Here is a 27047-nt window from a genome sequence, read left to right as displayed (position 1 = left end):
ACTGCGCTGTGGTAGGTCTGGAGGACTCTCTGAAGGGCCATGTTCCTTTGGCGCTGTGTGTACTTAAAAAAGGTAAGAGCAATGAAGTGCCTTACAAAAGTATGTCTTTGCTTAATATCATATTACATAAGCTTCAATGCATCTTTTTGGTTCAGGGAGACAGAATACAAATGCCTACCTCTTTTTTCTGATTCATTTTTCTAAAATAATTTGGGTTTTTGTATCGTTTTTTTGTGTCAGATGTGCAGAAAACTGAGGAAGAAATCACAAAGGAGGTGGTGAAGCTGGTGAGAGACACCATTGGACCTGTAGCTGCCTTCAGGAATGTGCTCTTCGTCCACGGGATACCGAAGACGCGTTCCGGAAAAATCCCCCGCTCTTCTCTGGCCGCCCTGGTCAACGGCAAACCCTACAAGGTGGGATGTGATGACCTCAGCACTTTACAATAATCATTCATTTATCAAATGTTAGGAGGAACAAATTTCCTTGTACAGAACCTTCTGTAAACATATTCATAAATGGCAGTTTTACTGAAGGCTGTTTTAGATTTGAACTTTTTAAATATTTCTCTTCACAGATTACGCCAACCATTGAGGACCCAGATGTGTTTAAAGACATTGAGAGGCAAGTAGAAAAGGTCTGGAGACGACATGCAGATTGAACACATCGGAGGCTTGAGAACCACGTTACTCCGTCTGCATGGTGTAGCTAAAGCAATCAGAATATTTTAGAGAAATGATTTCAGTAAGAACCCCAACTAATATGACTGATGAGCCTTAATATACTTAACAGTGTGTGCTTTTAGGCATTTGGCTCTTTTAATAATACTTGAACATTCATCCTGCTTATCCCTCAGAGCTTCATTAGTTGCTATTTGGAACGTTTTAGTTGTAAAGCAGATAAATCTCATGGACGCAACAACCTCTGAAATGAGACTAAATTTAAACACACTTTTTCAGGATTGGTCTAGATTTAATTGGATGTACTCACTTTGTTATTGAACATATTTTTTAAACAGTTAACATAAGGACCCAATGAGCTTTATTACATGTCAGACATGTTGAATGTTACTGTACAAAAGTCAGTCTAATATTTCCTGGTATGCAAAAAAAACATTAGTTATATTAGTTGGGATTCTTTAAGTAACTGTAGTCTAATCTTACGTCAGTGACATTTTGTATGTAAAACCGTACTGCACTAATCTTTGTAAATTTATACTTTTAATGAAAACTAATGCAAACAGCTCACTAACCGTTTTTTTTATTGACAATGAAAACTTGTTTGCTCACCACTTAGTTTTGACCAAAGTACAAGAACTAATAAATTAAAACAGAAAAATTGGAAACAAAGTGAATCCTCATTCGTGCAAATGTGAAAACAAGTAAGACGTTTGCTGTCCGTCCGAAATAACGCAAAGACAAACGGGGCTGTACAATAGGTTACCCTGACAACTGACTGAAACGAAGAACATTTACACCCAAATGGAAGTCACAGCAAGCAACAGGTTTTTTTCTTTTAATCGTTAAGTCACCTCACTTCAACATGGTCATAAACACTCTACACACACTGAGCTAAAGCAGTCCGTCTTTCAGTTAATTCATCTGTTCTGTTAACAGGAGGGGCAGGGTAGAAAGGCCAGCTCGGCTGTAAGTGTGTTGATGTGCTGCCTGACGAAACATACAGTAACAAGTGACGTCTGGGATGCTTTTATGCTCTCCGAGTGGAAGTTGTGCACCTTCAGAGAGTGTCTTGTTTTGTCCTTGGCTTCTAAATAGTCTGAGTTGATGCGGATGTATGAAGATGCTTCTGTTGTTCCAGTGTGCCGACAAATCCTCCTGAAAAGCTCCATCCCATGTTGTTAGAGTAGCCCACCACTAGAGGGCAGCTTGGCACAACATCAAGTTTCTTCCCTTCTATGTTCCAGCACAGGTTAATCGTACATTTTCATTAGCACAATGAAAAAATAAAACCATATGTACAAAATGATCTAGAGGAACAAGGGTCTAATGGAGAGTTTAAAGAGCAGCATATATTCATCTATGGTCCACTAAATGAGGTGGCAGGGACATTTTTTTTTGCACAAACCCTTAATATCTTTTTTTTTTATACATAGATGTTTTGTGTATATATAATAAAAATGGCATATTTATAATTTACAGATAACCTACACATCTCCTGTAGAAGAAATACACAGTACATTATGCTCTGACAAGTTACTTTACATGTAAAAGGTAGAAATGGTGACGAGGCATCCTGCAGGACAGTTTAGCACCGGCGTCAGGCGCCTGCGTTACAAGTCATGGAGGACAGGGTCACAGAGGAGAGCAGGGCTTCTTGGCAGTGTGTGTCATCGGATTGTTTCTCGGCAGATTGGCCTGTTGGTTCAGAACTGTAGCTGGAAAGGAAAGGTTCGTGGTGTCAGATCATATCTGAACACGTCAAACATTAAGCAAAGAAGTACCTTCAGGACCCACATAAACCCAACTGTGCTTCATTTCAGCTAGAATATCCTGTGATGCAACACTAGCTGCTCTGAATTTCTTTAAGTCCCTTCAGCTGTTTGCACATTGACAGAACAAAGAAGTTAGGAGGAGCATGCGTTCTGAGCAGAAGTTGGTTCCTAGAACAGGCTCATTTGCAGATGAAGAATTACTACTGGGTTGTAAGCAGCAGTTATTTTAATTCTGTATTTGTTGGTGAAGTACCATCAGTGATTTATGCCAGAAGTTTGCATGGTCAGCTTTTAAAAATCAGTTTGCCTGCATGACTCTTCGAATGTTTTGAAAATGAATGGATACAGAACTTTCTGAAATGCTAAAGAGGTAATTCAGCCTTTAAGTGTTTTGAACCTTTATGACATTCAAGTCGAGCAGCAGCTCCATGTCTTTCCCCAGAGCAGAAAGTCAACATGCTACTATTAGCCTAGCACTTAAGCAGAGAGGTTTTATGTTGAGCTGCTACCGATTCCCATGGGACTTTCTTGGCTAAGTAGTGCTCCATTTTAGATAACGGCGGCATTGTCACTTGATGGTTCTACAATGCTGGTTTAATTTGGCAAGTGGGTTGGCTTACAGGCAGGGAGCAAGTTTTCTTGGCACTTGCTTAATTTAAGGCAGAAAAGCTTATGATGCAATGCGGAATATTAGTGGAACATCTTTAAATACAGTTTTCTCTTTAGTGTAAAAAGCAACAACCTTTTGAAAACTAAAATGCATCAATATGCAATGTTAAAATGTTTTTTCTATAAGACTACATTTAGTTTTTGCCTCATCAACCTTGAACTATCTTCTGTGTGTAATTGCAAGTGCTTGCATCACCTTAATTAGGAGACTGGCAGCAGTTCAACATAAGGAACTGGATTTAAACCCAATGCACTCACTGAACTCTGTATTCCTTCCACACAGGGAGGCACTGGCACAATAATGCATTAACTTTCACAGCACTACAGTGGAGGATCCAGACGTACCTCAAATCTTAAGTGACAGAATCCTAGAAATACGCATCAGGTCTGGGTTTCACTTTTTGAAGAACTATTAAAACTATCTTTCAGAAATGTGTTTGCAAGGGTGGGTCTATAAATAATCCTTTCTGGACAGACATTAAAGGATGTGCTACAGGTTTGTTTCTCGTCCTGCTGCTACCTGGCAAAAACATGTCCTCTATTTGCCAAGCTAATTAAATATCCTTATGGAAACTTTTTAAAGAGTAAAACCTGTGTATTTAACTGAGCGAGACACTGTGTTGTGTTACATACAGCGTACAGTTTAAGGTCCCCCGCTTCCTCCTCTCAGCAGGAGTAGGTTCTCACCGTTGAGCTGTCCAGCCGCTGCACCGCAGACGGTCCGACTGCAGGTGGACACAGTGAGACACAAACAAATGTGCTACTTCAGATCTCCAACTCTAGATAGACAAGTAGCATTTTTATTTCCAGTCAACCTGAAAGCCATGAATCACACCAGGGAAGGTTTTGTTTTGAGTGGAAACCACAAATGAGTCATTTTTAGTATTTTGTGAGCGTCACAGACCAGCAAGCACAGAGATTAGAGATGAAGGAACACAGGAAAGCTGTTTCAGTGTCATAGGGAACAAATAGTTAGAGGACACTGGCCAGAAATTGATCTATTCCTAGTCAAGTAGAACAGAAGGCCATTAAAGGGACTGCTTCTAATGCAATCTGTATCCACTTAAAGGATCGTACTGGACCCACTACTATACACAAACTACTTAACAAGGCTGTTTTCAAGCAATTCATGCAGAAATTTGAACTTGGCACCAGCAAGTAATGTTTTAGTGGGATGTGAATTTCTGGACAAATCAGAACCATTTAGAAAAGATTGACCATATACTATCTATTGCGCTGGGGCTGTTTTTAAAATATTAACCTTCAAACTTTGATCACTAAAACAATATTAAATATCACATTTGAATGTCAAATCATATTAGACGGTTAAGCTCAAATTTGTGTTCAACTTTATGAGTTTAGACTAAAAGAAATTCTCACAATTTCTTTATTTGGAACTTGTTTCAGTTTTGTAAAGTTTATTTCACACAAATAGTTCTACTGGAAATCAGGGTTGACCAAAACAAAATATTTTCCTTTTTCTCTTATTTAAATCTGTCCAGATTGGAAAAGAGACATTTGAAACATTTCTGTAGATTCTCAAGCTGCAGCAGACCAGCACTGTCCTTTAATGAAGACCCATTTTAGCCAATGTCTTCTTACCATGAAGAATTGAAGAGTGACAGTTATATTAGAAACCCTCCAGTTAAACATAACTTGCGTATACCTTTTGTTGTTCTTCCAGTGAAAGTTTTAAACCTCTGTAAAACACTCTATAAAGCCTGAATCCTAAGGGTTGTACTTAAAGGTTAAAGTAGATGAAAATCACTATTTGAAGGAGAGAAACAGCAGGACAGTGGTTGGCAGAAGTTGGGTGAATATGAGAAGGATCATGTAGAATTAGTACGGACGCGGGGCTGACAAGCCCAGAACTTTTTGGGGACATAGCTGACCTTGAAACCAGTCCAAATACATGTCGTCAGGACTGTCATCCAGCACCTCAAAGAGTACTGCAGAGCAGCCGTCGGAGAGAACAAGAGACAGTCAGAATGTTCCTGACAAAGCAGCAGCTCAAACTCCTCCTCAGGTGGGTTGCTGTGATAAAGCTGCTTTTATAAACTCTGCTGCTTCACTCAAATATCCAGATTTAGAGCATTCTATGGACTAAGTCAAGCCGACAGAAGAAAATTGATGACTCTTACCATCAGGGGGCAGTCTTCTGGAATGACCGGACGTCGCAGTGAGACGGAACCCAGCTGGAAGCGTTTCTGCTGACCCAGGCATCATACTGATGCCGTGGACGTCCCGCGGAGGAAACTGTCTCCGCCAGGAGGGACCCCGGAAGTCTTTGTCATCGCACTGATCAACAGAGAAAGCAAAAACATGTTCTCAGAATATACAAGACATCAAATTTTCTTAGTGAGGTTTATGTGAAAAAAAAACAACCTTATAACTAACTGCTAAAATTACTTAAGATAAAAAATATTAAATAACTTAAGAACTCCAAATACTCCTAATAAACTGTAGTTATTCATCCCTTGTAGTTCATGCTTTCACTTCCCAAGTATGGATTAGTTTGGACTATCACTTAAAATCCCAACAAAACATTGAAGTAATATTAAGAAGTTCAGTGATTACTTTTGTGAAACACTAGAGGGTGCTAATGTTACTCTAAATGTCAAACTAACCTCTACAACAACTGAAAAACATAAGGAAACCAGCACATTTGCTACTTATTGGACCATACAGATGAATCTTATTAATCAAACAGTTTTTAATGGGTCTCAATAGCTAGAAAACACAGCAGAACATGTTATAGCCCCAAAAAGCTAATTAACATACAAGCAGTATGGGAAGCCGTGTAACTTTTTGTTCTTCTTCCCAGAATTGTACTAAAACATAAATTAGTACTGACTTTGTGCTGGTGAAAAGTTCACGTTGTGTGAATAGTTTTGCACTGCTTTATGTTTCTGTTTGTGGGTGACACTTCCAGCTCACCTCATCCAGTCTCCTGTCAGTGCCCAGAGCCAGCAGATTATTGTACTCTCGCTCCAAAATCTGACGTGCCTGAAGGACGATGAGTAAAAAAAGAAATTGCATCACGTGCCAATTTTCACAAGTCCAGCTATTTTCAGCAGTGAGGCAACAGAGGCAGCCGTCACATTACGATAGCCATGCCACATGTAAAAATTACCCATTTAGATGAGCAGAGTGAAAATTGACAGGGCAATGTGCCAGAATGACAGTTGGCAGATCAGCATGTTCTGATTTTGATCCGTCAGCTTCTGAAGGCAAACACCAGTACTTGTGTGCTTTAAGTTTCAAAGTGCCGACAAAGATAAAGGTTCATATTTTTAAACCTAGAGCTTTAAAAATCAACGCTTTTCCATATTTGTTGGTAGATATTTAATGTAATTAACATTCACTCTCTAAGACAGGTAGATAAAATCATCTGCAGTACCTGAGTGTTTTGGTTGGGGATCTGGAGAAGCAGAGCCAGGCTGCTGTAGTCAAAGTTGTCGTCAAGGGCAACCAGAGCTCCATGCACGCCGCTTTCAAGCAGGATGTTGGCATAGTCCCGCAGGCCTATACTCTGCACCCAGCGGATGACCCGCTCGTTACTCCACACCAGTACATCTGCAGAAGCAAACATTAATTTTAGTAAAAAAAAAAAAAAAATTCAACATCATGACAGAAATGGCTTGAAGATTGTTATTCTTGCCTCTTATTTCATGCTGACTGTGTTCCCTGCGTCTCTCCAGCTCCTTTCTGTCATAGTTGAGCTTCTTCAGACACATGATTCCATACTGTAAACTTGTTCTAATTTCAGAAAAAACACACACAGTGAAAGTTGTTGCACTTTTTGCTAAAACGTTTTTAACCTGTTTCATACCAAAACCACAACTTTTGATATGGACAGTCCAAGGCCATGTTTAGCTTAACAAACTGACATGTATTTTACTTCCCCCGAACTAAATTAAAAAAAATTGACTGTCAGTGGAAAATGTGAAAAAAGGGGCTGGAATCCTTTGTAAGAAACCATACAACTGATAACATAAGCACAGTAAGAGTCATTAAGGAAATTCTACTTTTTTACTAGGATAAGTGAAGTACCTGTGGAAGCTGTCCACCATTTTGAGGTGCACCCTCAGGTCCTTCTTGGTGAGGTGGTCCAACATGCGGGCGTCCACCAGGCACTCCATGAAGTAGCTGCGGTACTGAGGTAGTCCGAGACTGGGCAGCCACTCGTTTCCTATCCACTCATGGTTCATGTCCCCATAAGCCAGGGTCTGAGACGAAACGAGAAAAAGGTAAATAAAAGATGTAGCTTTCTGTAGTTGTGTTGAATGACTTTTAGATACCGGATGAAAAGCTTTTGGCATTACCTGCGCCCAGCTCCCCTCTTCAGAATCTGACTTCTGATACAACAATACAAAAAAAGAAAAACACAAATTAGGCAATTTTTGGGACAGAGTAAAAAAAAAATATTGAAGTTGCTTTAAAAACATTGCTTTATGCTCGGACAACAGGCAAAGTCAAACAGATTTGACCAGTTCCTTCCCTAAAAATCTGCCTTTCCAAAGGCAGGATTATAAATGTGTCCAGATTCTCCTTTTAAGCTCATCTTGCCATTACCTTACATCACAACTCTGTAGAAGTAACGTATGAACAATTGTACAGTCAAGTTTCGGCAGTTCAGATAAACAATATCCAATATTACTGGAATATTAGTTAGTTAGGCCACTTCTTAACTTTGATGTAAGGCAGATGATCAGTCACAGTTTTACTCGAGCTGTGTTTTTAGTGCCAACAGGCTCATTCACACAGAGCTATTAGCTGAAATATCGACATTCATATCGATGAAGGATGATGCATCTGCATACTGTTCATCTGCTGTACAGTTTTATGACAGACACTCCATTTGTATTGAACTGTTCTTAATATTAATTAAAACTGGATAGAAAATGATAGATCAAGGTCATTTAGGGTTGGAAACACAATTTGAATAAACTAGTTTTTGTGGGGGGGTTTATACATAAGAGAAACTGCCTTCTATATTACCCAGTATATATGGCCTTTTCTTGAAAATGAACTCAGCATATTTATGGTAAAAATATTATTCAAATTTTCAAGGAAATTATTAATACAAAGAGTTTAGGAGAGATTTTAACTGTTGATCACCATCAATGGCAGCCTTTAAGCTACGCTGAGATGTTAACTGTAGCACACTGATGCAGGAAAGAAGTGGCTGACACAGGGACTGACCGTTTTGGAAGGTGCTGCCAGGGTCTCCATCTCCTCATGGGTCACCCATACGTTGCCTGAAGGCTACAACGGGCGAAGCCCAAGAGACAGAGTGGCAGTAGAGGTCCAGCAGGAGGGGCAAGCAGTGTTAAAGAAGAAGAGCAGCACCACTGTAAGCCAATAGTGTTATAGCATCATGGTCAGATGATGAAACCCACCAGGGGTCAAAGAAAATATGCAAAGAACAAAAAAAAACAAAAAACACAGTACAGCACAGAACATCTCAATGCTGGCATATAATCAAGTAATGTAAATAAAGACAATGCCATGCAAAAGAAACGTTATTGCATGAAAAGAGAAATATGCCACGTTACTCATCCCTCACCATCCACTTCCTCAGTAAGACAATCTGTAACTGCATTCAGAAGGAGGCCAACAAAAACAAGTGCTTCTCTAAAAATAAGATTTTGCTGAATCTACCAGTGGAACTGTGGTGCTGTTGAAAATCTCAATTGCACTAAAAACCAAAGTTTTTAGTTCAAATCAGTGTGTTCAGTCTAAGGCGACTGTTTCAGTCTGACCCTGATTGTTCACTTTCGTTTTTGTTCAGAAATGACCTATAAAATAGAATCCAAGACGCCACATATGAATAGTATCAGATTGGGGAAGTGTAGTCAAATTTGAGGAAATCTGGAGCAAAATGGGCAAAAAGATGGGAAAGGAGAGAGGAACCTGGGGGATGAGTACCATCACAGTAACTAAACAATTGGGGAGGAGGGAAGAGTCAAAAAGTGATCAAGCATTTTAGTTATGGGGGTTGCATGCAAAAATGCTAACTTTTAGATTTTGTGTATGTGAACCTTTAAAACGGACCCTGTTAGTATTAGGAATGCACAACCTGTGCCATCATTTTCTGCTTGATGGGTTCAAACTGATGCCTGCCCATTTGGAAAGTAAAACTAAAACAAAAAATTAAATGGAATATCTTCTATGACATGTTTAGAGTTGTCTGTAGGTCATTCAGGTTTGAACACTGACATATTACAGTCAGAATGCTCCGTTTTATTTTTCTGAGATTTCAACCTCACTCTGTCAAGAGACATGCTGGCTGTGGAAATGTTGGAAGCATATTAACCCACTAGAGGGAGCTATAAAAGCAACATGTCTGAATTTCACCAATGTTTAAATCCAGACATTAATCAGAAAAGCTTTGGAGGTAGAAATTGCAACTTTTTCTAAAACTTCCTGCAACTTTGAAAGGCTTAAAACATACTTAGATTTTAAAACATGCAATAAAAGTGATAAAGCTCACAAAAAATACAGATTATAAAAAGATAACCCAGTAGCTACTGTTTGACTCTTTTTTTTTTTTTTTCAAAGAAATCTTAAATTATTTTCCAGAAATTATGAATTATTTCTTCCTTCAAGCCAGTTGCAACTTTCCACAAATGTTTGTGACCGTGACTCACGGTTCTGGTGGTGGGCGGGGCCGAGGGGCTGGTGAGGGAGACCATCTCCTGGATGGCCAGGCGAAGTTTGAGCCTGTGCAGTGGGTTACTGATTCCAATCTCCCTCTGGATCTCGGTGTCGGAAAGCGCCGACATGATGGCGCCGCTCTTCACGTTGGCACGGCACGCCGCCACGTACCAGGCTGGCATTCCCAACCACAACTGCAGAGAAAACAGGGAGGGCGATGAGGAAATTATTGAATGTCACTATGCTTTCACTTAACTGTTTCATTAACAAGTGATTTATTAACCCCATTTACCATGCTCATATAGATATGAGCTGCTCAAACATTAGTCGATATATTACTGCTGTTTAAATTTTAGCAGATTATTTTGAATATTGTCTCTTTTCCAGCACTTCATACTCTATGATCATCATGTCTTTCACATATTTTTATTTATATTTATTCCTGCTGAAATATGTCCTTTAAATAACATGTTGCGTCAGTCTATTGCTTTTCCATCTTATCATAACAATAACTGAGTGGTGAGATTTAGACCATGTTATCTGGCATTACAACTGTCAAAATGTGGAATGCTTGCAATAAATGTTGACCATCAGCGGCTCACAAATGTAACCGCCAGCCTCCATAATCCCAGTTGACTCCATCCTTATGTGGAACAGAATGATGGGAGAAGTGGAGATGTCTTCACCAGGCTGTGTCTTTGCACTGTACAACAGTTATTTTTATTTTAAGGAATGCCATGAATTAAACTAATATATTTAAATCACTGTTTTGTTTTAATATCAAATTATTGGAAGCAAATCACACCCACTCAGTGCAAGAGTCACATTCTTTCTATAGGGACTCAGGGTTTTGAACAGAAAAATGCAGAAGTCGGAATTTCAACAGTTAGACGTTGTCAATAAGTTGTTGGCTTTTCTTTTTTTTTTGCACAGATAAGTTGAAAACACGTTTTCAAAACAAAAAAAAGTCTTGCTAAAAGTGTGCTACGATACCAGTCGGCTTTGTGGAAACATTGGTATGCAAGTCTTTTATAAGAATCTTTTTGTATACGGTGTTGTGCATCATGTCTTTGTTTTTTTATGTCTATGTGAACCATGAGTCTGTTGAAATATAGCAATCAAAAAGTCTGTAAGGCGACTGATACATTAAAAGAGGCTAACACAGAAAAATACACTTGGCCCTCATTTCCTTAAGACTTAAAATCTGTTAACTCAACACTTTGATACTTGAGAGTCAATCAAAGAAATATTAATTTTCTCCATACCCAGGTCTTTTCCTGGAGGAAATTTCTACCGTTATGTTTTTACCCATACCCCTGGGACCTTGAACACAATCCTGAAAGCTGCCTCACAGTAAATAAAGCTGTAAAGTGTTGAAAAGGTTCAGGTCTGATTCTACCTGTAACAGAAAACGGCATGTACCTCCAGCCAGGCTACAACTGTGGGGCCGTCCCACTGCGCGAACGGTAATCCTTTCCTCCTTGCCTCCTCCAAAAGCTCGTGCCTGAGGGCAGAGGAGACCTCGAGTGAACATGTGAACTTGTACGTCTCGAACATACAGCCAAGCAGTCTGACACGTCTTATTAAAGATGCTTGCATCCTCACACACTTTTCCCAAATCTCTCCAGTAACACTACTGTGCTTTTGTTGTTCTATCTTGTGTGCATGGAGTTTTTTCTTCCTCTGTGTTTGCAGTGCATGAGAGGTGAGCGCTCCCGCTCGTTTTATCTCCGAGACCAGCCTGTACACCAAGCATGCTGAAAAGGGCAACGCTTTATCATTTATCTCTGTGCTTCCAGAGTGGAGAAGGCACATGAATCTAGCCACACACTCAGAGATACACACTCTTACACACAGGCATTAAAATTCTACTGCTCAATAGTATTTCCTACACATTGAACTCTTCATGTTTTTGACATGTTACAATTTCAAACTTCAATGTATTTTATTGAGATTTTACGTGATGGGTAGATGGTATATGAAGTCATAAAGTCCCTAGCTTTGAACATCTTACAAAAAACTGGAGTAAATAAACCTTTCACTTATGCACCACTATGTACTGATTGTACAAAATCCACCCACAAAATACACTAATGTTTGTTGTAACATGAAAAATATAAAAAAGTAAAAAAGAGATGAACATATTTACAAGATCATATATTAAGATACCATAACCCATTTGAGTGTTTTCTTGACAAGAGGCTAACAGCACGTGTGGAGCATCAAACCAAACATCCACTTGGATGACACTTCACTGCTCAGTGGAGATAACGCACCACAAATCTAAGCAGGATTTCCAAACTCCCAGTTCAACCACTCACACTTTATTCTGCTGATACAGATTTTTTGTTTTTGTACTCGTACAAAGATATTTTTGATGCAGTGTTTGAATTATGCAGCAGGGTATTTTATGTGCAACTTTTGCTCTGATTTTCTGGGCTGCGCTCCATGGTTTTGTTTAGCAGGTGGTGAAGTGCATCCTGAGAGAGCTGAGTAAGGTTTCGCTTTGCCTCACTTGGAGCCGACCTAGTCAGCGTGATGTAAATTGCACCTTATTGACCAGAAGCAGTGAATAGATCCCTTTAGTTTGTCATGCACACGACTATTACTGAATCCTCCCACACTGAGATGGAGGGTTGTTTAACAGCCAAAAGCGCCTTACAAACACATCCCCATACCTACACACAGAAATAAATCATTATTCTTTTTTGTGAACACATTTCATAACAAAAAACTCAACAAGCCATTCCTTAGGTGTGTTGTCAAAGGGCTTGACAAATTGAAGGAGTGGGCAAATAAATAAACATGATTTATGTAGCACCAAAGCATTAAAGGCCTTAGTACAGTGAAAAGGTGCCTTATCACAACATACGGTGGGTTTGCAAAAGTATTAACACCCCTTAAACTTTTTCACAATTTGCCATTTTTAAGCTACAAACTTCAAAATGTGTTAGTCTAACACAAAGTAGTGCATAGTAACTATAATCTCTCCTTTTTTTTTTTTTTACACAAGAATCTTAAGTGGATATGGATGGATGTTTTCCATTTGCGCCACAGCGCTCTATCAGACGCTCCTGCTTTAAACCTCTGCTCCACGTTATCTGGTGTGTCGCTTTGTCTTCAAAATGTTGCCTACCAGCAAACATCTGAGGCCAGCTGGATTTACACTAGAGCTGGTACTTCAACATGTTCATTTTAATGAACTGATTCCAAGAAAAATGAACAAAATTTAATCGCATTTAATTGCAGTGTGGAATGTAAATGTTCCAATATGCCATCTGAACTAGTATTTAAATAACTTATCAGACATATATTTAATTAATTACCAGTTCATACTTGATTATATCAATCTGCCAATCCAGGAGCCTCATTCATTTTCTTTGGCACTGATTGGCAGAGAAAAGAGACTCTGTGGTAGTTTGCATTTCCATCTGTGAATATTAATAAATAGTAAGGCATATTAGTTATAATACGTGTGCAGTTACAAACATTCTTAGAGAGGGTTTCAAGTATTTTGTGGATTCCATCTATTTGTGGGCAGTTGTGGTCCTTAACCCCTGCAGATACCCTGGGCGCCACAGAATGGGGGATTTTATTTAAAATGTTCTACATATGGAGGTTTTTCACTCAAATGCAACGTATTTAAAGAATGACACAACTAACAGTTGAACACTTCTGAATATATAACTAAATGACAAAAAGTATTTTTCATTTTAAGCTTTTTTTAGTGACAAAAATGCTAAATATGTATAATTTTTCTGTCCATCATATTAAATCTGAATAATATGCATTTGAAGTTGAGGTTGTAGAATTATAAAAATGCAAAAAAGTTCAAGTTGCATGAATGCTTTTGCAAGGCACTATACACAGCAAACAAAAAGCCTACAGATGGTAGAAGAAATGTGTTCATCCAAATACAACCAAGTACATTCACCGTCTTAATCTATTTGGCAAATGGGGGAGATAGTTGATGTTTTATGTTCAGCCTGCGTCTAATGCATGGTGAAATACATCCACTGAACATAGCTGGGGAGAGGGAAGTCAGGAAAAAGTTATGATAAATCAAAAACTGAAAAAAAAAACAAAAAAAAAAAACCTTAAACACACCCATAACCAGATACTGTAGCTGGTTACGTCACACACAGAGAAAGACAGAGACACATAAAAGGAGAGAAGAGAGTTTGGGTGTGAAAATTAAGCCCCAGTTTTAGCGGCGGCACAACCTCTATCCTGCCGTATGCGCAGCTGCCATTGAGCTGTAGAAAGGGGGATGGGGGAGGAAGAAACATCTTCAGATGGTAAATGAAAACAGAAAGAAAGCAATGGCTTCGTTAACAGCCACAAAGAAAGGGTAGATAGATAAGAGACGTCAGCTTTGGAATTGGTTCTTTCAGGTCATGGTTGGACAGACAGGAGAGATGGCAGACAGCGCAAAAATGGCTCAAACAATGGTCATATCCAGGAGGTCAGTTAGACATCCTCACAACAACTTACCCGCTTTGTTAGAGTCAGAGGATGATGAAAGGAAGAGGAAGGGTCAGAGAGAAAGAGGGGGAGAAAGAGCGACGGGGAGACAAAAGTACACAAATGTTAATGAGATAAAAGGCAATTAACAAAATGACTTTAAAAACACACATGCACACACACGCACTCACGCCAACACGTCTCACTATGGAGGACATTCGTTTAACAGGAGCATCTGTAGACCAGTGAAAGAAAATGTCGTCTTCTACACATCTCGTGCAGCAGAGGGAATGAGAAACAACAAGAACACCCCCAAACCCAACTTCCATGGCCTTACATTCAAATGCTCAGTTACATTCAGGTACTTTTTGAAGGAAAAATACACAACTAATCCACAATGAGATCACAGCGTTTAGTTTGATCGATCAAGATGCTGAAATGGAAAGAAAGTGCAGGCAGCTTATAATGGCATGCAGTGTGGAGGAGGCACCAAGATGCAGGGTGGTGGCGAGGCCCGGGTCCCGGACGCCGCTATGGAGAAGTCGGTGCGGTGGAAGGAAAACAGCACATTTGTCATACAACAACCACTTTATATTGACCAACTACATGGGAGGCAAAGTTATTTGTCATGACAACTCAATGTGCACTTCGAGCAAATGACATTCATCATTTGGCACCGGAGCATGGCAAATGCACACGCACCCCCACACACCAACACACACATACTGCATATTGTGTACACTCTGAAGTGTAATCTATGAGTGCTGGGTTGGGAAAGCCGCCTATAGCTTCCAAATTGACAGAGCACCTCTATGGGATTAATTGGCTTTTCAGGCTGGATCAATAGTCTGACTCTGTGTTTGAATACAGCAACACTGATATCCGCTCCTGGACACTGATCCGGCTTCTGCTGTCTATTGACTCTGTTCTCAGCATCAGATTTACTATTTCATACAGTGAAGTGAGTGCTAGAGGATCAGGTAAACACCGGCTGTGTTTTAAAGAATGGATTTGACTGTACAGTAGCAAGAAGTGTATTTTAAGAAGAGAGTGTGTGCTAACGTTGCTCACATTTTAACACATTTCTAATTAAAACGGTGGTCAAAGCAACTCATGATCTTACTTCTTTTTCAATCTGCGGTCCTTCTCAGCCTGAGTTCCCAACTTGCCCACCCCCATGTCCTGGCCCGACGCGTCTAGGTCCATCATTGTGGCTGATAAAAACAGGAGAAACAATAAATTTTAACATTTCAATACATAAACGGCAACAAGAAATTTATCAAACTACTGTTACCATCTAGTTTCTTCCTCTGAATCCCATAATAGAACTAGACCTTCTAATACCTGTGATTTATTTTGTTTTTTGTGATGTGTACATGATGAAATATTCTGACACTGCTGCATTTTTAGCAGGCATTAACATAAGCAACACTAAGAGCCCACTTGTGTTGTCTTGTTTAATGTCACGCACAAAATTACGATTTTATATAGGCAAACAAAGATATGTCGTCTCATTTCCTGTGCAAGACATTTACTGTCTGTGAGAGTGATTAATAGCTTTAATCATTCTTTTTAGCCTCACATGGTGCCCATTAAGCAATGTGTTAAAGACAAAAGCTGACTTCAATTTTCTGTACAGTTAGTATAATTTAAAAAGTTTGCCATGCAATTCAGTTGTGGCTTATTTAATTTTGATGTCGACATTTAAAGAACATGCAGTAAAGTGACAAAGAAGGACCACAAGACATAAAAGTAAGGCTTTTCATTTTCTAGTTTTGTACATATATTTATTTATGAAAATAGTGATTTACTTCTGTCTATTTCATAATTTCTAAACACAGGTTCAAACTGTTCTGTATGCACGCCCCCCCCAAAAACTTTATCACTATCAAAAACTGTAGCACTTAAATATTTTTGCTTCACCATTTCTTATATTATTCACATTTTTTCTTCTAGGTTATAAAGCTTGAAACAACTTTAATACTTTTTAAATTGTACCCAAAATTCTGAAAGCACCACTGACCTTGTGGATCTACCATGACCTGTCTGTGTGCTAGATGTGCCAGTCTGCCTTTTTCCTTTTTGCCGAACAAGCGTCCGATGGAGGATTTGATCCCTTTCTTCTTCGGCTGTTTGTGCAGGGAGTCTTGACTGCTGGCTACGCTACTTAGGGCACTGGCTTCAGCCTCCAGAGAAGCCACAATCCTGAGGGCACAAATTAAAATGGACAATGCTAGTGAGAAAGAAAGATTTACAAGTCTTATTTATAAATATTTGAGCAGAAAACATACCCTCGTGCATCGTTGTGCGAGGAGGCTGGCAGTGTGTGCGTCATTCGTACAGTGCGCGGCGTCGGAGGAGGCGACGTCTCGCATTTGATGGTGGCCTTGTCCTCTCGGCCATCCTCCTCCACGGCTGCTATCTGAGGGACGGGGACAAAGGGGAGCAACATGAATCAGGAATACCTGACTGCAAGCAAGCCAACAGTTCCTTCATGGTGCCATTACAGCCACCATTAAACTATGAGACCTGAGTGTAAATAGGTTTATCAAATGTGCTGCTGCCTGTACCTTCCTCCTGTGTTTCCTCAAATCACTGGGCTGCAGAATGGAGAGATAAAAAAAGGATGTTAATATTGATGTGTCAGTATGCATGTGTGAAAACAAGGATGAAACAGTAAACGGCATATAAAAAGGTTGGCACTGAATATAAACATCATGCACTGGTAGAAACCTATGAGCCATTGCCAAACCAGTCATTTGATCAACCTCATCAAAGCCTTTAAAAGAAATGCATTTACACATCATAACCTTGTGTAGCTGTGGTGGATTTGCATTAAATTCTTATTTTTAGAACTATTTATTCCTTTTGGTCTCATCTGGACTGTTAGAACCTTCAGTCAGTAGGCAGACTGATGTGCAGAACATGCCATTGTCTCTTCCTAAAGGAACTGCAAACAAAAAATGTTTGAAATTGTCTGATTTTCATCATGGTTGTTCCTGATATGTGACCGGCCAGTTGTAAACTCAAAAATTGCATCTTTTTTAAAATTTTAAATCACCCTATACGCTGAGTGGTTTCACCAACAACATTCTTTAGTACCTATGTTAGTACTGAGGGACTCTTTTTAGCAGCAATGGTACAGGTAACTGCTACAGTTATTGTTTTTGTTGGAATATAAATGTACCTCACTCAGCTGATGGTCAAATATTTTAGTAGAAAGTGATCAGGACTTTGCCAACAGTTTTCCACATGCAGAATATTTGTTTAAATCACATTCATCAGTGGAGTTACAGTTTTAAGGAGGATGTGAGTGGATTTTTAATGAGATCAACTACATACTATTATCACTGCATGAACTATCTGCAGCATCTAATTAAACTTCAGTCAAAAAAAAAAAAAAATTCTTGCTGTAACTGCGAAATAATTTCCCTGCTGGGATGAATAAAGTAATTCTTCTTCTTCTTTCTTCTTCTTGGGAGAAGAAAAACGTTTTGCGTTCAAGCTGCTACTTAGCCTCACAAACGTTTTTTAAAAGTCCTCCAAACTTCTTCATACAGTTTTCTTAAAGTTATTGAAGGTCAGAGCAACTAAATTTACTCACATCTTCTGTAATTTCATGAGGAGTATCTATAAAGACACAGGAAACTTCAGCTAAAATCCCATTTTTGTCAATATACTTCGCTATGAGTAAATTGGGTCATTTTTGTTGCTGAATCACTTTCAAACCACCAAGATTAGACATCAAACATAAAACGTTTTGTATCTAGGCATACGTATGATAGAAAGGGGTTGGGTGTGACACTTTGCATCTTACCAGAGTCATCACTCCCATGCGCTCCATGTCCCGTGCCGGGCTTCTGGGGTCTAGTTTAGGGGTGGAGTGGCCACTGGGTGGGGAAGATGAGGCCAGGGAGGAGGCAGTGGCTGAGGCAGTGATGGAGGTTCCATGGTGGTGCATACGAGCCAGGTTAAGACCTTCCAGGCTGACGCTGGCCACGCGGTTCTCAATCTCCTCCGCTCGCAGCTCTGTTGACTCCTTCTCTTCCTGGATCAGCCTGAACGAAGAATGATTTGGAGGGCATTTATTGTGTTGTAAATGTTTTGTAGCAGAGAACTTAAAGCAGTCATATGAGGATTTTAGTTGGTAATAACAGTCTCTGTTGTGGTAAATTGTGCACATTTAGAGGGCTCAATGACAAGAGAGCGAGATTGTTCCAGAATTTACTGTTATGTTCTGGTCTTCAGGGTGTGCTTCGAAAAATCTGCACAAAAGCCCCGGAATACCTTCAGACTGAAGGCGAACTAATTAAGGGCTAAACGTAAGATAACCCATTTTAAGTATATCCAGGATCTAATTCTGTAATTAGCTAATTAAGGATTCATGATCCTTACATTGAGTCAGACTAAAATCAAGTGGCTGCAGAAGGAATGTTGATCTGCTTCTGATGGGGTGAATGCAAATCAGCAACAAGCTTATTGACACTCCTTGAAATAAAGTGAAGTTGTGCTTCAGGCGATGAATACTGATCAGCACATTTTTTATTACAGCACTAGGAACTAAGAGGCAGATCACTTCCCAAAAAATATTGTTAGGAAGACATGAAATTTCTGGTATTGTTTTTAGGGATAGAACAAAAGATGATTAGTTACATACAAATATAAAATGTATGATGCACTCAAAAAAAAGAAAAGAGTTTTTGTTATCAAGTGCATACTGAAGCAGAGTTGAATACTGAAGCAAAGAAAGCTAAAATTCTGATCTGTTCTTTGAATGGCAAAGTAGTGAAGCAAATAAAGGAAGCGAGAAACTTACTCTGAAAATAATGGAGCAGAATTTGAAAAGAATTCTTGAGCTAAGCTTGGATATTGGTGTGTGTGAGGTACCGAATCTCCTTGTTGATGGCATCCAGCTGCTCTTGGAGCATCATGGCCAGAGTTTGTGCATCGGAGTGGCCGCTGGGGGAGAGAAGGTCCATGGAGCTAAACAACGTCTCCCTGTCGTCGTCGTCGATGTCCGACATCTCGGTGTCGCTCTCAAAGTGGTGGCCTCCCAGAACTCCAAGCTGCTGAGAGCGCCATTCGTGCTCGCCAAGCGATTTTGCCTGGACATGGACACAAAATAATTTCCAACAACAAAAAATGCATATTCTTGGGAAAAGATTAAGTGAGTTAAGCTTAAAATGATTCACACCACTGGCAGCTTCAGGTTATTTCCTTAAAAGAAAAGGCTTTTGATATTAAATGAGAGAGGCATCTTTATAAAGACAATAAAAGACAATTGGTGACAGGTTTAAACTTCCACTAAAAACTCAAAAGTTGTCAGTTTGCAAGAAAAAGTAATAAAGGCATAAAATTATACTATTAACGTTAAAATATTCTCACACACTAAGGTCAGAAATTTGTAAGAAAAACAATGTCAAATTTTATCAGAAAAATCTATTTACTAAGAAATTTCTGATTTCATAATGCCAGAGAATCTTAGTTTTTCAGTTTTTTCTTTCTAATTTATGACAGAATGTCAAGTTTTTTCTTGGGATTATGTAAAATTTAAAAGTTAAGGAGCTTTTACTCTTCCATGGAAACATATTTTTTCTTTCACCTACAAAGACCCTACTGTTCTGTCGTATTGCTCAAATGAACAAGTATAAATAAAAAAAATGCTTTGCTTGCATTTTAATAGATGACATGTCAAATTACTTGGCCCCATTTAAATAATCACTAAAAAATGGTATCACAGCTAAACTTGAAAACGTTCCTGTAATTGGCTCATCTTGTCAACCCAATTTATGTAGAAGGCTGTTACTTTTATTTGACTCGTTACATGAACCGCTTCCTTCAGAGTGCTGGATATTTTACCTTGATGTTTTTTTTTTTTACCTAAAGCAAACAGTTGCAGGTGAACTGCAGTGAATGCGCCTCACCTTTGTTTCCCGTAAACCTACTCGCCCCCTTCTCGGCCGGCGGATGACTTTAGCTGAGCGGTAATGGTCCGACTGGGTTTCCGCCAGAGATCCCAACGAGAAACGAAGCTCAGCTGATGTGTCAAGATGAGGCCTAAAAAGCACATTTAAGTCAAGCATCAACTTAGCTGCATTCTTACCCTAAAACAAAGACAGCTTGTGTTTAAAGTGAGGTGGAAAATGAAGGATGAGAAACGGAAAATGTTCAGTTAAGCAGGCAGCAAACCAATCACAACTTCCCTCAAGCAGAATGAATGTTCATGGTCTGTGTCTTTAAATTGTCTATGGCTTAGATTAGCATTGCTGATGTAAACACACCAGTGTTCTAATATTTAAAGTTTATGGTGCATAAAATAAATATCTGTAGGAATACCAGAAAATCAGTGAAAGCAGCAATGCCAACTGTGGTGTAAGAGTGAATCAGATGCTTCCTATAAACAGAAATAATATATAATTTAATATCTTCACACTTTAACTGCATCTTTAACCTATTATTGCATGTTACAATAAACACATCCTATACAAACTGTGACAAAATGCTCCTTCTGCATGTTTACTTACAATAGTCAACGGCAGCGACATATTTTTAACTATTTTTTAATGTGCCTAAACCAAAGACATCAGAATTTGGATTTTCAGCCACAACATGCAACACTTTGGATCACATGTTTATGTTTTACTGTAAGAGAAATGACAGAGCAGCATGTGTATGTAGCAGGCCCAACACAAAGGGATTCACACTAGCAACCTACCGAGACAGCGTGGGTTCTGTGAGGGAGCCTGCCCTCAGTCTGTATTGGTCGAGCTCCGATCTCAGCTTCTCAATCTCCTCTGCCAGCTGAGACTGGACAAAACAAATTATCATCATTATCAATGAGCTCGAATGTTTTTTATGTGCATTAGGAACAATAGAAAACTACGTTAAATTAGTCAAACATCTGAACATAAAAAAAAGTCTATGATGCAAAAGTCTTACAAGACAACTTTCTATTTCACTGTTATTATTTTTTCTGATTAAAATCAAGACAACTACTTTAAACGTGCAACATACTTTTTCATGTATAGACTCTTCATACTGTTTTCTGTATCCATCCGAGTCCTGAATTAACATGTTCTGCAAAGATGAGAACAAACAGCAACAATCAGTCACTGAGAACCGATATGAACGAGTCGACACTGCGCTGTCATCCATCTGCAGACCTTCTCTTCCAGAGCTGCCATTCTCTCCTTCAGGTGAAGCTGCAGGCGCTCGTTCGATTCAGTGAGGAGTCGATCCACTGTGTCCGAAAGTCGCTTGTTATGCTCTTCGTTCATCTTTTCTCTTTGTCGTGCCTAGAGGGTAAAATACAGCAATGACCAAACTGAGCTGAGTCACTTGTACATTTCATAATATAGTGCTAAAAAAGTCATTGTGAGTGTTTTAGTAAGTTTCATAAAAAAAAACTTAAAAATATCTAAAACCTCTTGCACTTTAGTGACCCTTGTGAAAAATCCGACTAGTCACATTGTTCTGACCTTTTCTAACTTATATTACACATTTTTTAAATAATATTAGTAGCTGAATATCAGGTGGAAAACAAAAAAAAACCCAAAAGGTTGCAGTTTGCTGGCAAGTTTCACTTAGTAGGAGAGAAATGAAGAGTCAATGAACTAATCATTTAAATGAACTGGGTTATTTTTTAAACCCAGTTAAAAAAAAAAAAAAACTGCAACAAAATTTTGGAAATATTTACTTTTAATCTTTTACTGTTTTTCTAATTTTCATGCACTCTTCTATGGGTAAAAAAAATATGACTTTATACTTTTGTGTCAGCAGGAATAGATGTATTTATTCTTTTGCCTGTAAATTTTGATGTGAAGATTGTATTTTTAATACTTTTTCTAGAAATCATTTTACATTCAAGGTCCATGGAAATGCTTGTTTTGTGCTCTTTTAAAAAAAAAAAAAAGAAATTATATCCCAGAATGTCATATGCAGATCTCTGTGTTTAATTTTCACTCCATGTCAATTGTATCTGAGCAGTAGGTGTCATGGAGACATTTAATCATCAAAGCCACATTTAAAAAGGTCAAATCATTAAAATACCCATATTGTGATTTTTAAAACTAAAAGAAAGGACAGCAACAATGACATTAGCCTTTAAAGTTTGATTAAAGCTAAATAAACTAATTCAACTTGTGTGATGTTCTAACCAAACTACTTGTTTGCCTTATATTCTGGTTAGACCAACAAACCTTATTATATCCAGATGTGGATAAATTTATCGGCATTCCATGAAGATTAATGGTCTAGAGAAAATCTACTAAACAACAAAATAACATTCGGTCCAATTTATGGAACTCCTCTCATTTTCTTGAAAATTTGACTTTTTTTTTGTAGCAATCCCTAATTTTATATTCTCAAGGTTAAAAAAAAGAAGTGAAGTTTGTTTCACTGTTTTACTAAATTTACTGATCTCCAGTTTTATTGTGGGTTGTTGTTGAACCTTGTGCTGAAGCCAAGATACAACTCTCCAAAAACAAATTAAATAAATAAAAATAAGATACAACTTTCCAACAGTGAACTGCAAAGTCACCATAGCAACCATTAGACATTGTCTACATATCAACAAGTGTCCTTTTCTATCCTACTGTCACAATAATATAATATAAATCCAGCTGACTTTCAGAAAACTAAAAAATTGTTCTAAAAATCATTACTTCTTCTTAAGATGGTTTGTTTCTCTTACTAGATAAATGTTTATCTGACTGAGGGAATTGTTCTTCCACAATAAAACATTTTAAAGATTTCTTTTACACATATGTACTATGGGTGAGAAAAAAGTGGATAGCACTCTATATATGTTCAGTTTTCACGTATTCAAATGGTGTTAAAAGGAGCAAAAAGATCCATTTTAAACTGTCTGGCATTTCTGTATGATGCAGCAAATTGTGACAGTGTAACAGGAATGCTGTGAAGATTTTAATCCTAAAATAAATTTGACATGGCTGGATGATTTGTGAGCACTACTCTTTCAGCAGAGCGTGTGAACCACACATTTGGTCAGGCTTCAGCGGTGATAAATCCAAAAAATGTGTCATCGGTTGTTGTCACATCAAACTGGCTGCCTGGTTAATGTTGCCTGGCACGACTCCTCCGCAGTGACTCACCCTGAGCAGCTCCTGGTTTTTCTCCTCCAACTGGCACTCCAAGTGCCTCATTCGCTCCTCAATGCTCCCGTGACGCTCCTCCGCCTACAGATGGATTTAAACATAGAGGGGACAGAAAGAAGGGCCACAATAATGTGCCTGTTTGAGAGCAGAAAGGGCAGCAGAAAAAAAAGCAGAGACAGCTACAAAAGCAAAGCCCTGAACCAGAAAGTGAGAAACAGATATAGTTTAAAAAGCATAACTAGGGAGAGCAATCTGAAAGGAAGAGTGAAAAGGGACAAGATCACAACCACAATGAAAAGGACTGCATAAAAGAGGAAGAAAGCCTCTCCAGCACAGCAAAGTAAGAGCTCCAGCTAGGCGTGCCATGCAGTTGTCCCACTGGTGGCTGAACAGCCAGAGCAGAATCCCAGTAACCGACTGCTACTAAACAATGTTCACTACAGGAGCTGGAATTCCCCGTGGGTCTACCTTCCTAAGAATGGAGTTCATGTCTTCAAGCTTAGCTTCCATAATAAAGTGATAATCATCAGGGGAGGAGGAGGAGCTGGAGACAGACTATGCGGCCGAGGAAGAGGAGAAGGAATACGTTGAAATGTCATGGCGTGACACACGGGAGCACAGGAGCATTCAGAGGTCAGGGTGTCTGTGGAAATGTGCGTACAAGTTTGCATTCCTACCTTGGTGAGGGCGGCTATCCTCTGGGCAAGTTCTGCCTCCACCTCTGGCAGCGTCTCCGCCTTCCTCATGGTTTGCTGCAGCTTCTGCTCCGCAAGCTCCAGCCTCTCCTGCAGCTGCCGATTCTTCTCCTCCATCTGGGCACAAACAGCAACACCAGGATTCACATAAGCACCGTCGTTTGATTCAGTCGGTGTTTATTAGCAGCACATGCCAAGTCCTGGTTGATCCGTCGGGTCTGCACAGCCTTGATGAGGAATTTATTGTTCTTTGAAAATGTTCACATTTTTTGTCACATTACAACCACAAACGATAAATGTCCTTTAACAGGTTTTAAAAATTACAATTACAGCTCAAAAGCTTTTGGCCACATAGAAGAGCATCTATGTATTAGTATCCAAGGTTTGCCACTAATTTTCATGTTTCTGTAGGTCAGGACTTTGACTAGACCATTCTAACACATGAGTAGGATTTGATCTATTGTAAGAAATTTCACAATTTTAACCCCCGACTTGTCTGATGTGATACTTTGTAAACAACAAATAAACAAAAGTGTATCTGTCTTCTTTCACTTAACAGCTACTTTATTTTAGTTTATCACATAAATTGTAAAGCACATAGATGCACGTTTCTGATTGTAATGTGACAAAGATTAAGGGGTATGAATACTTCTGCACTGTGCGTCTAGAAAGAATAATGTGAAACTCCAGACCTCAGTTCAAACGCAATAACATTTTAAGAGACAAAAAATTTGTTATTTGAAAAGTTGGTTTTCAATTGACATTGAAGCCATTTTGTTTCCATTCACTGCCTACTGTCCTGTCTATTTATTTCCATTAAGACCATTTGCATTTTCCTAATGTTCTGGCCAACAAAAGGTGAAACAAACAAACAAAAAAATTTTAATCTCCCTTTTCTTTTCACTTTATCACCAGCACTGCATTGCTGCTAAACAAAACAACAACAAAAAATCATCCTTTGTTGGAAAAAAGGTTACTGAAGTTCTGAAAAGAGCAGCAACTCTGCATGTGCCAATTACAGTTTATAACTAGCAGATACTTACCATGACTAAGCATTTTTATAAGGTGTTTTTCATAAATACACAAATGAAGCTCAGTGTTACTGAGTGACATATCTCCCTGATGTGTGTCAAGACTTTTGTCCTTGCTCTTTATGGAGCGCTGAGCAGCATGACTTTGACTCGGATGGCAGCCTTTGCTTTCAGTGACAGATGCTTTGATCCCATAAGCATCAAGCCTGGCAGCTCAATATGCAATCATTTGACTGGAGTGAGCCAAGAATGTGTTGTTTTCTGATATTTTCAGTTTGGAGTCCCATCAGTTTTGAGGTCATACTGGGGAATCATGGCAGTCTGCTTTTGGTTTGCAACTTGCCCCCCAAGATGAGCTTCTGCGAGTATTTTTGGCCGTTTTGCTTGCCATATCCTCTCATAGCTTAATCTTTCTGGACCCATGGCCAAGTCTGCATTCCCTCAAAACCTTATCTTCAAACATCACTGGGTATCCTGAGCTTCATCTGCTGCCAACAGGACAAATGGACTCACTGCACAGCCTGTGATGGAGTGTTGGAGCAGGAGCTCAAAATACTGAAGCTATATGTTACCTAAGTTCTGATGTCTAAAATGCTGCTAAAACCCCAAACTAAAACCTAAACTATTAAAGTTTTCAGATGCTTTGTCATGATTAAATTTGATATAGATATTCTCAATAATTATATAACTAAATGTGATTAAAATGGAGGGAAGTAAAACTAATTTGAGCTTCTGCATAGAGTTTCCACATTACTACCTAAAGGCAGAATAATGAGCAGTCAAGCATACAGGAAACACTGGAAAAAGTGAGTCAGCTGATCCAGTACTGTGCATTCACAGGTATAAAAAAAGCTATTTTTTGATGAGACCTCTGAAAATGTTTAACTATTGCAAACCAGCATTTCCAGCAAAAAACAGGAAATGTTATTCCTTTTTCCTATCTATGTTTCATTAGGTTGAAGAAACACAAAAGGGAATCCAAACCTCCATTTAGTGTCGCCTGACTTGAAGTACTTTGACACATAGATGATTTGTGACTTAGAAAACGTCTGTAGTAATCAGACCTGTTATCAGACACGTGCACTGCTCCAGATTGCTCTGTAATGATCTTACACAATGTCAAGAAACTTTTTAACGGTCCAACCTCAGGGGAAAATCTAAGACACACAAAACCAGGAGTACCTCATAGTAAACTGGCTTCAGAGTCTACAGAGATCTTTGAGTTATTAACCTTCAAGCCTTTTTAGATCCTCAGCAGTTTTTACCTACCTGTCTAAGGAATGCTTCTTTATTGGCCAACTCATTCTCCAGCTTGTCGTTGATGTCGTGCACAGATGTGGCTTCTCGCTGCGCGCTCAGGTAGCGCTTCTCCAACGTGACGATGCGTTCCTCCATGTCCTCCTTCTGGCACATGACCTTGCGCACAATTATCAGTTAAAACAGTCAAGATCCTGGTGTTTATTTTTTACTTCTGTGTTAGATCAGAACTTTAGTTGTTGCTTATGTTTACTGCATGTATGAATGCATGGAAATACACAACAAAATATACTTTCATAGAGTAAAATAATGATAAAAAAAGAATACTTGTGCAGAATTCTCTAAAGCTGCACGAAATGAGTTGAGAAACTACAGGTTCAATCTCAAAAAGCAAAAACTGACTTCTGCATGAGCAAAGCACAAAGCCAGTCAGACTCCAAAGAGAAGAAATATTTTTAAAGACAGAGACACAGATTTGAACTTAACTGCAACAGAGTTCTGCTTCACAGTGACGGCACTACCACAAAGACTATGAGAGTTAATTTCCTGCACAAAGAACTACAGGAGACAAAAAAGCTTACATTGTTTTCCCAACTAAGCAATAAGAAATAGTCATCATGCAAGGGTGGATAGATATTGCAGCTCTCAGAAACGACAGATAACGGTGATAACAAGCCATCTTTCTAATAAGGCTGCAATAAAT

General features: G+C 38.9%; 1 protein-coding gene and 1 long non-coding RNA gene across 11 annotated transcripts in view; one reads left to right on the top strand and one right to left on the bottom strand.

Moving 5' to 3' along the window:
* On the top strand, positions 1-1247 carry LOC114160699 (uncharacterized). Its single transcript, XR_003598836.1, has 3 exons — positions 1-72; positions 241-416; positions 578-1247. It is a non-coding gene; the product is annotated as an uncharacterized LOC114160699 (long non-coding RNA).
* ppfia2 (PTPRF interacting protein alpha 2) overlaps positions 1245-27047 on the bottom strand; it is a 120055-nt gene continuing 94252 nt past the window's right edge. For 3 of the 10 annotated variants that reach the window (XM_028043407.1, XM_028043408.1, XM_028043415.1), the window contains 26 exons: positions 26357-26503; positions 24039-24173; positions 23359-23442; positions 21409-21540; positions 21260-21322; positions 20961-21052; positions 20170-20302; positions 19133-19350; positions 18063-18303; positions 16816-16845; positions 16537-16667; positions 16269-16450; positions 15369-15459; positions 14276-14278; positions 11204-11285; positions 9775-9975; positions 8327-8389; positions 7447-7479; positions 7175-7350; positions 6783-6880; positions 6522-6697; positions 6059-6127; positions 5263-5419; positions 5014-5070; positions 3755-3846; positions 1245-2395 (listed from right to left, as the gene is read on the bottom strand). In XM_028043407.1, coding sequence (XP_027899208.1) covers positions 3788-3846; positions 5014-5070; positions 5263-5419; positions 6059-6127; positions 6522-6697; positions 6783-6880; positions 7175-7350; positions 7447-7479; positions 8327-8389; positions 9775-9975; positions 11204-11285; positions 14276-14278; positions 15369-15459; positions 16269-16450; positions 16537-16667; positions 16816-16845; positions 18063-18303; positions 19133-19350; positions 20170-20302; positions 20961-21052; positions 21260-21322; positions 21409-21540; positions 23359-23442; positions 24039-24173; positions 26357-26503 — 2853 coding nt within the window. In that variant the 3' untranslated portion in view covers positions 1245-2395; positions 3755-3787. The remainder of the gene's footprint in view (positions 2396-3754; positions 3847-5013; positions 5071-5262; positions 5420-6058; positions 6128-6521; positions 6698-6782; positions 6881-7174; positions 7351-7446; positions 7480-8326; positions 8390-9774; positions 9976-11203; positions 11286-14275; positions 14279-15368; positions 15460-16268; positions 16451-16536; positions 16668-16815; positions 16846-18062; positions 18304-19132; positions 19351-20169; positions 20303-20960; positions 21053-21259; positions 21323-21408; positions 21541-23358; positions 23443-24038; positions 24174-26356; positions 26504-27047) is intronic. The other 7 variants (XM_028043416.1, XM_028043417.1, XM_028043410.1 and 4 more) reach the window with 6 other exon arrangements.

Source organism: Xiphophorus couchianus, chromosome 17 (genome assembly GCF_001444195.1).
Source record: "Xiphophorus couchianus chromosome 17, X_couchianus-1.0, whole genome shotgun sequence".
In the NCBI taxonomy this organism is placed as follows: domain Eukaryota; kingdom Metazoa; phylum Chordata; class Actinopteri; order Cyprinodontiformes; family Poeciliidae; genus Xiphophorus; species Xiphophorus couchianus.
This window is presented reverse-complemented; position numbering and strand designations above follow the sequence as displayed.